Source organism: Typopeltis vanoorti, chromosome 7, assembly GCF_054136105.1.
Source record: "Typopeltis vanoorti isolate ZY-2024b chromosome 7, IOZ_Tvanoo_1.0, whole genome shotgun sequence".
Lineage (NCBI taxonomy): Eukaryota > Metazoa > Arthropoda > Arachnida > Uropygi > Thelyphonidae > Typopeltis > Typopeltis vanoorti.
This window is the reverse complement of record NC_143555.1, coordinates 62,824,652-62,837,003: the sequence shown is the minus strand read 5'-3', so window position 1 is coordinate 62,837,003 and position 12,352 is coordinate 62,824,652. Positions and strand designations below refer to the sequence as shown.

The window sequence follows — 12,352 nt, the reverse complement described above, 5'->3', positions numbered from 1 at the left end:
GCAGAAAAGAGGGGAGATGATAGAAACTTATAATAAAGGGATTTTATAAGATTGACACAAATGCAATATTTCAATATATCACAAATAGAGAGAGAACTAGGCATCATATATGAAAGTTGTGTAAGGGTGTGCAGACTAAATTTTTTGCATGGAGAGGTGTGAAATGAATTGCCAGAATTAGTTATGAGTACTCTGACAAGGAATGAGTTTAGTGAAAGGTATGGAAGTTAATGTAGATCTCCCACAGTGAGTGTCCGGACTCTATGGCAGGTGACCTGTATAATAATATTTTTCTCAGATGGGAGGTTTGTATTTTGCATTGCTGTTTCTCACTGCATCAGCTAAAGAAGTTATTTACACCATTCATCTTGCAGCTATTTCACATACACAGATTCTCTGATTTCTTACCAATCTACGCTGAGAGATTCTAGATGTGAATCCTATGTTGGATATACTGCAGTTTATTCTGACTTCATTACTTCCATTCAGCATCCACTTGAATGCATTAACTATGCTGTTGAGTTGCATGATATACACTCTTGCTTTACCTTACTTATTCCTCTTCGCTTCATTGGGAGAATAAGGCCTCAACCACAAATCTTCATCTGACTCTGTTTTATGCTTCTCTCTCTGTCTGTGTCCAGATCTTTCCCATCTTTCTGAGGTCTTTTTCTACTTCTCTCCACAAGCTCATCTTTGGTTTACCTCTCTTCCTCTTTTCTTGCATATTCCACTCTAATGTTTGTCATTTAGTATTACATTTTGTTCATATTTTTCTGTGGTACTGGTTTCCCATAGCAAAGCACTTTTTTTTTAATGAGGATGGGTTGCTAGCCCTTTGCTCAACTCTCACCTATTTATCTCAGGCTTGGGACCGACATGATGTGGTATAGCCACATCCTGACTGGCTTCATGCTTCATCATATACCCAGAAAAACTCTGTCAAAAATGTGTGATTTGTACAGACTTGTGAAGTTCTTTACAAGCTGCATGTTCTCATTTCTACAATCCATATCCAGTCCACTCATATTTTACAATTATTCAATTATCTGACATGTCCCCATTTGACCATTGCACTTGTAATATTTTCATTATCATACATTCAAAAGATGTATGTCTAATTCTCACTGTGGACTCATTGGATTAAATTTGACCTGAAACTTACTCTGATTTTTGGACCACCAACTCCCATGAAATATATGCTGCTGCAGTCTTAAGGTACATTTTTTATCACTGTAAGTACATGCTCTTTAAGATTAAAAAAAAATTGCAAATGCACAATTTTTATTTTGCATATTCATTATTATAATTTATCATTATCACATCAGCAATATGATTTGACTTCTACAACAAATAATGACTTAGTTCTTGATAATCACAAGTACCATTAAAATAAATATAATACAAGAACATCTTTTCTAGCGCAAGCCTATAGATGTAACTTGTTTATATTGTTAATCAGCATTTAGAATTTGAGAATATTTAGTAAGATAGTTTGATAAAAGTGTAATGTGGAGTAGTACAGTATTGCCTGTATTCTTTTTTTAATCTATGTAGGCCACATTAAAAATGCAAATAGTATTAAACCTGATATCAAAATATGGGGTACTAAACTTCTCAAACACATTACTGAATTTCTCTGAACCAGTTATTCAGCACATAAGGGGAAAAGATTGCAGCTAAGAATTATGGAGAGAAATCTCAGCAGAAAAGTGTGATGATAATGGTTGGCAAAACAGAATGTAAAGTGATCAACAAATAGGTACATTATTATTACTATTAATATTAAGTGTATTATAATAGTTAATAATACACTTATACCTAATAATAATGCACTTATGACTTACTGTTTATCACTTTATATTCTGTTTTGCCAACCATAATTACCATACTTTCCTGACATTGAGGACTGCTCTCTATTAGTTGCAACCTTTCGGTGATAACTTTTCTTATATGACTTTCATCAATAACAGGCTGAGAAATCCATTAATGTGTTTAAGAACTAAGTTTAATATCTCTTAATTTATCATCAGATAGGTATAAGTACACTATTGTAAACTTCATAAACTTAATATTTTAGTTGTCAATTGGAATTTTTCATTGGTAACTCTTTCATACATACTTAACCACTAATTAATCATTTACAGATGGATCTCAGTTTCCTCCACCATTAGTAAATAAGAAAAGTACACTCTATGTTTATACTCGAGACATTTGCAGGTAAGTCGATAATTGAAAATTATGATAAGTTATGATGAAAATTTCAAATCATGGAGAAGAATTGTGAACAATTAAAATGCTGAAAATATACTTAAATATTCTTTTTTTTTTATTTGCATTGCTAGAATATCAGTATAAAATACTTGTGAATAGATTTCATATTTGCATTTCTGAAAGAAAATCTTTAGTGTATATTTCACTTCTGACTAGTTCTCACTTGAAAATCTTATCCAACTAATTTAAAATATAGAGTGCATTGAATGCATTTTTAATTTTTTTTGATAAAATTTTTAATAAAAAAATTTATTTTTAATAAAAATTAAAATTATCATATGCAACTAAATCGGAATGGGCAAGGTTAGATTTTTTTGAGTTGGACAAGTGATTGGTTCTCAGATAGATATCAGCAAGTTGTACATGGAGGAGCTTGTATCTGAAAGGGAAGAATCACTAATGGCATGCTACAGGGATCTGTTTTGGAACTGTTTAAATTCTATGTTAAGGATATTGGGACAGATTGAGATATGCAGCTGTTTGCAGATGATGCAAAGTTGGAGGGAACTCTGTGGAGTAGAGAGAAGACAATCTTTAGTGAAGGATACAAATATATTTGAGTGAACAAGTGAATGCAGATACAGTTCAGTTTTGCAAAGTGTAAGGTTCTGAAATTTAGTAGGCAAGAATGGGATGTAGAGTATTTTTTTTTTAAGTAGCTCCCACCCATAAAAGGTTATTATATAAACCTAGAGTAGGTTCATGCCGGGTGGGCTAGGGGTTTTTATTAGTTATATATGAATATTTTTTGTATTTTATTTATTTTTACATAGCCTGGAAACCCTGCTCTTGAGATCAAACTTGGATCTTTTTCAAGCTGCTTGATGTCTCCAATAAGCAGGATGGTAGTCTCACACTTGGCCATGAAATCCATCTCTCTTTAATCTTGGAGGAAACAGAGGAGATAAGAGATCTGGGGTGGTGGTGTTGGACATGTAACTGAAGTTTTGGGAATGCTAATATTACCATGACATTACAACAGATAATGAGAATGATAATGAGGAGAGTTTGCCACAGTAGAAGTAAAGTGGTTATGGTACCATTGTGCGAGGCCTTGATCATGTCCCATATGAAGTGGTGTGTACAGATTTCATCTTCTAGATTTCATGAGGTGGGAGAGGGGGGGGAGGAGTTCTGGAATATTGGTAGAGAAATAGATTGAGAAAATGGCAGATCTTCTGAATGGGAGGAGGGGATATTGTTGAGACGTAAATTGTTAAGGGATTGATATCAGATTAATGTGGAAGAAATTTTTCATAGAATGAAGAGAGTCACGGATAGAACAGGAGGGCATCTGGGGAGTAGTATAAAGAGAGTATTAGGAAGGGATTCTTGACAGGTTCTTGGCATAGTGAGTGGAACTGCATTGCCTAAGAGTTTGCAAATGTAGTTTTCAGACATTTAAGGCATGGTTGGATCTTTTTGGTGTAATGCAAGATTTATATCTAATGAGGTCTAATGTTAATAATTTGTACTGTAGTGTCATGTCATGTATTCTTATGTTAAGTATAAAACTTTACATTGGGCTGTTGCATGTTTTGTTCTATATAGATGCTTTTTTTAGCCTCTATATACAAGTAGCTCAGTTGTAAACTACTTCACACACAAACTTTGTTTGCTTACGCTTGGATAAAGGATGAAACTTTTTTTCCCCTAAAATTGCATTTTTTTATATTTAAGTTACTTCAGAGTTTTTAATTGATTAAGATAGCTGCTAATATTAATTAGCTATTTTTTGTGTCAGCTTGAGAAAAAAAAAAAAGCTTGAATGTTGTATGAATTGCATTATATTTTGTCAATATAAAGTTAGAAACTACACTCTGGATTTACAATGTATGATTATGTATGTAGCCCACAGTTAGATTCTATGCCAAAGTCTGTTGATTGGAGGGTGCAGATATATTATGCTATGCTATTTACTCAGCCAACCAGGCTAACAAATCAGTATAGCCAAATGGAAAATATTAATGCATCTAAGTCAAACCTTGAGTTTTGGTAAAGGAATCAAGAGTTACTTGACAATTTCAGTATAAAAGTAAGCAGCAACAGGAGTATTTGCTATTTGTTTGTGTGTACTGCTTCAGCTTCTAAAAATGGCATCCATAAAGAAACACGGCAGCGGCATGGAAGGCTTCTGTATGAAAGTCTGACTCTGCTTTGGATTTTTTGCAGTGGATACATTGCAAAAACTGCTATATGTATGCACCAAAAAATGTGAAAGATTTGTGGACTCTTTGGGTAAACGAGAAGAAGGAAAGTGTTAACATATGTGAAAAAGTGTCTGAATAGATTAGAGCAATTAGAAATGGGAACAAAGGCTGGGACCTTAGCGGAAGAGCTGTGGCAAGAGTTATTGAAAACAAAAAGTGAAATGAAACATTTAGAAGATGATATTAAGCATCTCAAGGAGAGATCGGCTAATGAGAAGGAGGAGGTTAATATTATGAAGGGAGAGATCGGCTGATGAGAAGGAGGTGGTTAATATTATGAAGAAAGAGTCAAAGGATAGTCGTATATCAGTGTATGGAGACTTGATCATTAGAGGCTGATTACTAATAAAGTGCACAAAACATGATTTCCTGGTGGAACAATGAAGCAAATAACCAATGTGTTGCAGAAAAGGAAATATCGAGCATCAAAATTAGTGGTAGTCATGGGCGAATGACTTAGTTGGGGAGAAAAAGAATGTTGATAGAAACTTGAGGAAGCTGTTGCAGCAGGTAAAGAAGAATAGTGTTGTAGGCATGTTGCCCAGATATGACAACAGTGAATTGAGAAGGAGAGCAGAGATAATGAATAGTAAGATGGCTGAGTTGTGTGAGGCAAAGGGGGTTCAATTTGTAAATCTCTGGAGTGAATTTGAAGGGAAGTTAGAATGGTATAAAGCTGATGGCTTATATTTGAATGGGTTTGGTTTGGGCATTTAGAAAGGCTATTGTTTTCTGAGAAGGCACAGAATCAAGAAGTTAATGTAGCAAATAATCAGTCTACCTGTGAAGCAGGATAGCACAAATCAACAAATTGTACAGCAGGAGGAAGATGGATATGAGGTTGAAGATGTGGTTGCAGCAGCACAAGATGATGGAATGCATAAAGGTGAAGATGAGACAGATAGGAAGAAATCAGAGTCAGAATCAGGAAAACGGTCCGACCAAAAAGAGAGAGAGAGAGAGAGAGAGAGGTGTGGTATTATAGCAGCTTTGACATGATGTTGGATTTAATATCCACTTGATTTAGATAATTTTGCATCGCCGAAGTGAAGCCTTTTGGCTCTTTATTTTAATAAGTACTTTATATACTGACCAAGAGTTCGCTTAAGGAATATACACCTCTCCAATGCTTTGAGTACTGAGAGTTTTTGCTCTCTAGGTTTCTGCCTAGTCTCTGGCAAAAACCAATGAGTTTGAAACAGCTGTCAGGCTAGTGAAACCTTATAATGAACTAATAGGAGGTTATATGGATGCTCACAGTGTTCATCGTCACCTATATGGTTTGGCTAGGGCAACTCATAGTATGGTGGTGATGTATTCCCTCTAGCTCTCTGGTCAGTTTTCACATGAAACTTTTATAGTTCCTGTATTCGGCTTTGAAATGATGTTGGATTTAATATCCACTTAATTTAGATAATTTTGCATCGCCGAAGTGAAGCCTTTTGGCTCTTTATTTTAGTAAACATTGTGATTATGTTTATACACAAATGTATAGAGCATTCGAAACAAGAGAGCTGAGTTTGTCCCATTGATTGAGACAGTATGCCCAAAAATAATTGGAATAAGCAAAACTTGGTTGTCTGAGGAGGATGTGATGTTGGGAATAGAACTAGAAGGATATATAATTTTCCAGAAGGATAGAAATATGAAAAGAGGAGGGGGGGGGGAGAGTGCTGTTAATGATTGCAGAGGAATTGTGTCTGCTAAGTGTGGAAGTTGATAGTGCATGCACAGATTTTGAATCTGTGTGGTGTGAAGTTGAAATAAACAGGTTAGTATATCTGATAGGATGCTGTTATAGGCCAGGGAATGTAGAGAATACCGATTGTTAAATGTTTAGGTAAATTAGTTGGGCATGTAAAAAGAAGATGATCCTGATGGGAGACTTTAATTACAGGAATATAAACTAGGAGGAGGAGATAGTGTATGGGAACAAGGAGAGCGAGTTTGTGGAATTTCTGAGAGATAATTATCTTAAGCAGCATGTGATTGAAGCAACTAGAGGCTTTAATGTTTTGGATTTGGTGATAACTTCACAAGATGTAGTTAATGAAGTGTGGACACTGCTGCCAGTTTGAGAGTAGTCATGAGATACTTGTTTGGGAAGTGATGAAACAAGAAAAGGTCACTGCCAAAAATGGATACATGTGGAAGTATAAAGCAGGTGATTATAGGAAGCTCTGCAGCCAGTCCAAATCAGTATGTTGGGTAGATGAACTGGTAGAAAAGATGTTGACAATGCATGGAAACTCACAAGGCAGTATCTGATGAAAGCAATGTATGACTGCATACCAAGGGTTAAACGAGTAAATAGAGTAGGAGTGAAAAGGATAAACAGCGAAATTAAGCAAACTGTTCTGGAAAATAAAATATTATGGAGTAGGGTGATCAGACCCATGAAGAGTATAAAGTGTAGGTTAGAAAGGTGATAAGCATGGTAAAGAAAGAAAAGGTGCAGTACGAGAGGAGATCGGCTGGTCAGGCTAAGGTTAATGCGAGGGAATTTTTCCGCAAAATTCTAACATTGGTGGGAATGTTAGAATTTTAGGGAAAAGACTAACATTGGTGGATATGGCAGCAGGCTAACAGCTGCAAAGGATATAGTGGAATTATTGAACGAGCACTTTATCAGCAATATAATGGTTGAGTTAGATGTGAATAAGGCTGTGAGAATGGATGACATATCACCACATACGTATTCTTGAGGAATGTGCATCACGGTTCGCTATGCCCATGGGTTATTTAATGAAAGTCTTGCAGTGAGTAGGGTTCCTAAAGAATGGAAAGAAGGCAAAATAGTACCACTCCGCAAGCATGGTTCTAAGACGGAAGTCTCTAACCATAGGCCATTCTGTATAACTGCAGTTTTGGTGAAAGTGTTGGAGAGATTGGTAAGGAATAGAATACAGGAATGGGGTTGATGGACATAGCATTCGTTATAAGGGTTATGCATGGATTTGTAAAGGGATTCTTCATAGAATATTTGTCTCCTTTCAAATTATTTGTACTTGCCAAAACGGCTTTCTCCTTGCTTCTCTGCATCCCAATAGCATTATTTCATCACTCATTAGGCACTCTTCTTCTCATAGAATTGCCATACAAAATTTTTGCAATCTCAAGCTTTTCATTTTTCATATCGTCTATGCAATCATTCTTATGCTTGTCATTACTCGATATAGTAATATGCCATTTGCTGTGCTCTGAAATATATTGTGCAGAATAACTTTGATATCTCAGACCACTAATCTGTATTTAACTGAAACCATATATAAACTAATAAATTTATAAACAGTAATAATTCTTATGAAAAGCTTTTAAACTTTATAAGGTTTTTTTTTTTGCAACAACTTGACATTTGAGCATACTCTAATCACAGGAGCTTCTACCATTAACCATTTATACAGTATACTGTCTGTTGCATAAATTTCATTTCCTTTTCCCATGTTTCCTTTCATGCTTTTAATCTGTGTGTCCTCATAGATAAATGTCATGCATAAGCAACTTAAGCTCGATGATTACTTGCCCTGTATTCATTGAGCTTAAGTTGCTAATTGCATCACATTAATATGTCATTTTACTTCCTCTTGCTTATAGCAGCATTATATATATTGTCCAGTTGGCTTTCATCTGACACCAAATAGCCTCAAATATGTTACCTCCCTCACCTCTGCGAGTACTGGTTGTAGTTCTTTTGCTGTAATAGGCAATCCCCCCCCCCTAAAGTCTTATCGCTATCCTTCTACTAATATAATATCCTTTTCTACCTATCCTGTGATATCTTTCTCTATTAACCAATTCTCACTGACCTATAATTTCTGGCCAATTCAAGCTAACCAATGCTAAAAACACATTATTTTTAATACTTCAAGCATTCATATACATGTATTGCAATGTATACTAATCTTTTTGGACAAGTGGGTACAAATGTAGTAGTTGGCATAAGGAGTAAATGTGAGAATGAGAAAGATCTCAGAGTTCCCATTCTTTCATACCAAATTCCTTACTTCGGAAGAATCTGTGCATATGCATGTAGATAGAAGGGAGACATGATCGCGATAAGTTGTTAAGGGATAGTTACCAGATTAATGTGGATGATATTTTTTCATAAACTATCTGGAGATGGTGGGGGGGGACAAGAAGCCATTCCTGGAAGCTATATACGGTGAATATGAGCAAGGAGGTAGGAGTAGATTTTTTGCATAAAGAGTGGTAGGCAATTGTAATTTGCCTGAGCATATGATGAGTGCAGGGACAGTGAATACATATAAGTGAGATATGATGAGCTTTGAATGTGAGAGTAGGATCTCCCACAATGAGTTCTTTTAACTCCATGGAGTCTGTTGATGATGATAATATGCTCACAGCACACTCCCCCCCCCCCCTTCAGTAGCATTAGTTTATCTGATTTTACACATTGTTTTTTACACACAATATTTAGCATTATTTATATATAATGTACAAAAAAAATTGTTACTGTAAAAGTGCATGTACATTGACTGTATGTAAAACTTTAAGCAGGGATTATGCCAGATTAGCGATGGCAAAACACCAACCAAAGGTTGCGTGACCAGTGTTCACTGAATGGGCAGAATGACGTCATTGCTAAAGGCTAATCCTGAAAAGACAGCATAAAGAACAGAGTTATTTTGCATAAAAGGAGATTGTGGCTCTTGGCTCAGAGTTTTTTCTTCTGCTTATTGCTAAGGCTTTTGTTCCGGTTATCATGGAAGCTTTTCACCTTCTCTTCATTTGGGCTCCCTTCAGGCTCTTCTCCCATCACGAGTTATCTACCCATCAAGCTGTAGGATCTTCATCTCCAGATTGCAGCAGGCTGATTTCCTCGTCAATGGCTCTCAAGTTTGTCTCCAGAAAGAGAGCAGTTACATGCAAGCCTAGCGGTAACTACGGCTGATTCCATAATATCTGACAGAGGAAAGATCTACAAGAGACTGCCTGTGATGTCTATGCAGCAAGGAAGTTTAACCAGAAAGAAGACCCTAAGAACATGAGGAAGTATGTGCTGTAATTTGCTTGGACTCTTATTCATGGTAAAATTGTAGGTAGGCACTACTTTTGTAATTTTTAAGGAAGTGTATCTCGGAATAGTGAATGTGCGTACAAGAAATCGATTGTAAACAGGCGCTAACTAAGCCACAAGTTCTGTGGAAAGATTGTTTGTTAACTTGCATGTTTTAAATAATGAATGTGTGCTTAGTTTTTAAATTGGGAGCAGTGCTATTAAGAATTTATATATAATTAGGCAATTGTTAGGTCTGTCTTTAAGGGAAGGATTTTAGTAACCTGTTCATGCAGTGAGCAAGTATGTACATAGTTTATGCCTAACAAGTTAACCCAGTAATTGTATGAATTGTGAGTTTTGTCTTATCAGTTGCATTTTCTATTTGTAAAAAGGGTTAAGTGAAATAATTTTACAGTATTTCATGTGTAATGTATTCTTGTCTAGTTTTAAAATAAATGTTTTTGTTTTGTAACTACCTGGTCTTTTCTTTAGCTTAATGCACTATCTCCAAAAAAAAAAAAAAAAAATGCAAACCTGCAGACATAATAACACTACTTGCATATATAGAGAAATTGGATTTATTTAGTAATTAACTCCTGTTTTTCCTCACCCTAACTTTCTAACAATATTTACTCAAATTAGATAAACACAGAAGAACTAAACCAGACTCTAGTAATGGACATAGTACAGAAATAAGTGGAAATAATGTCTGAATCAAATAGTGTTTGAAAGTACACCAGAGACCACAACAGAACAATTGCCTAAATTCCTGAAAGGAAAAAGCATAAATAAATATACAACTTAAATTGCATAAATCAGTCCTAGATTTGTTTTAATGCTATAATATTAACACTGTATACTCATATGCATATGCTAGCAAAGTGTTAGAAATTTGCTAGTAAAAGTTATGAAAACTTTTAGATAAAATTCTGCATAAGTAATATTGCCAAATTATACAAATTTTTCAGATCTGTATATCTTGCTTTTGAAAAGGAAGTATCGGTTCATGGTATTTCTGCATATCGTTATACAACACCAGACAAATTATTCCAAAATTCTGAAGATAATCCAGAAAACAAATGTTTCTGCCCAGGAGATAGTTGCAGAGTTTCAGGAACCCTAAGTTTAGCTCCTTGCCAGAAAGGTATATTTCAATGCTTAATTTTTTTTGAACAAATGTTTTTTTTAATGTCATAATTTAAAAAATTTTTCAGTGTAATGTCATTGGCAGTATCCCTTGATTTTCATTTAATTCTTTACTAAGTTCTTTCACAAAAGTGATTTACTTATTGCATAGTAAGAAAATAGCAGGAATCCAGTAATATGGGAGAAAGATTAAGTGAGAAGAGAGTTGATCAGAGACTAAATTGATTTTCTCCACAAAAAAAAAGAAAAAAAAATTTTGCTTAAACAGCAGACAAAAGATTCATTTTGACAAAGTTTTTGCAAAGGAGTCCAGAAAATCTGTTGTAAATGAAATGTTCATTTACAACATTCAGCGCACTGTTAACTGCATAGGATAAAATCAGTGGGTATCTGAGGAAAGCAATATCAGATTATGTCCTTATGGTCAGGAAGTCAAACAAGACAGATGTTAGATGGATGAGCAGTAGTATCAAGCTTGATCTGCAAAAAAAGAAAATGTTATGGAGAATTTACAAGGAGAAAGGCGATCAGTACAAGGCTCAAGCTAGGAAGGTTACCAGCATAGTAAGAAAAGCTAAATCAGATTATGGAAGACCTTAGCCAAAGAGATCAAGGGTAATCCCAAAGAGGTCTTCTGTTATGTGGCAAGTAAAATGAAGAATGACTTCAGAAGGATAACTTTAATGGATGCTGATGGTATTGAGGTGACAAATTCAGATGTAATAGTAGAGTTACTGAGTGATCATTTTTCAAAAGTTTATCACCCAAGTTGAGGATATCTCTGTACCTGTAGCAATAACTAATGTGAGAATTGAAGCTAAGAAATTGGAGGTATTTAATATATTGCAAAATTTAAATGCAAACACTGCTGTAGTAGCGTAGATGGAATATCAGCTCGGGTGTTGCGTGAATGTGCAAATGAATTGTCAACCCCTCTTACTTGGATATTTAATTTAAGTTTGAACTCTGGTATGGTCCCTATGGAGTGGAAGTTAGGCAAAGTTTTAGAGCCACCCTTTGCATATAAAACTGTGGTAGTTAATTACAGACCAATCACCATCTCAGGAGTAGTGGTAAAAGTATTGGAAAAGTTGGTTAAAGACAAAATTCAAGAATGGGTGGATCAGGATATGATATTCTATAGAGGCCAACATGGATTTGTTAAAGGTAGATCCTGCCTTAGCAATCTATTAACTTTTCATAATAGAATGATATCTGAGTTGAACAAAGGAACTGGCTACACAGTGGTACTTCTGGATTTTGCTAAGGCTTTTAACAGGATACCCCATGGAACACTGTTACGCAAATTGGAGAGATGGGAATGGATACTAAATTGTTGATATGGATAGGAGAATGGCTCATGGAGAGATACGAGAAGGTGGTGTATGGAGGAGCCGAGTCCAGGATGAGGCAGGTGACCAGTGGTGTGCCTCAGGGGCTCTGTGCTTGGGCCATTGTTGTTTAATTTGTATATAAATGATATAGGAAATGGCTTACAGGGAGATATTCAGTTGTTTGCTGATGATGCAAAAGTTGGGAAGCGCAATAAAAAATGGACAATCACTATGGACAAATTTGAATTTCTCCATAATGAAAACAGCCAACAATAAGCCAGTGATGATAACAACCAACCAGAAGTAGGTGATAATAGGAGCTACCAACTGCCTTCAGTGAACAGTCGTAATCTACCTTTCTAACCATG

At 35.4% G+C, this 12,352-nt stretch overlaps 1 protein-coding gene across 2 annotated transcripts in view; it reads left to right on the top strand.

Moving 5' to 3' along the window:
* Window positions 1-12,352, top strand: part of LOC150104728 (lysosome membrane protein 2-like) — a 360,554-nt gene that overhangs the window by 271,971 nt on the left and 76,231 nt on the right. For both annotated transcript variants that reach the window (XM_090395908.1, XM_090395909.1), the window contains exons 7-8: window positions 2,148-2,220; window positions 10,473-10,648. In XM_090395908.1, the coding sequence (XP_090252034.1) occupies window positions 2,148-2,220; window positions 10,473-10,648 (249 nt within the window). The remainder of the gene's footprint in view (window positions 1-2,147; window positions 2,221-10,472; window positions 10,649-12,352) is intronic.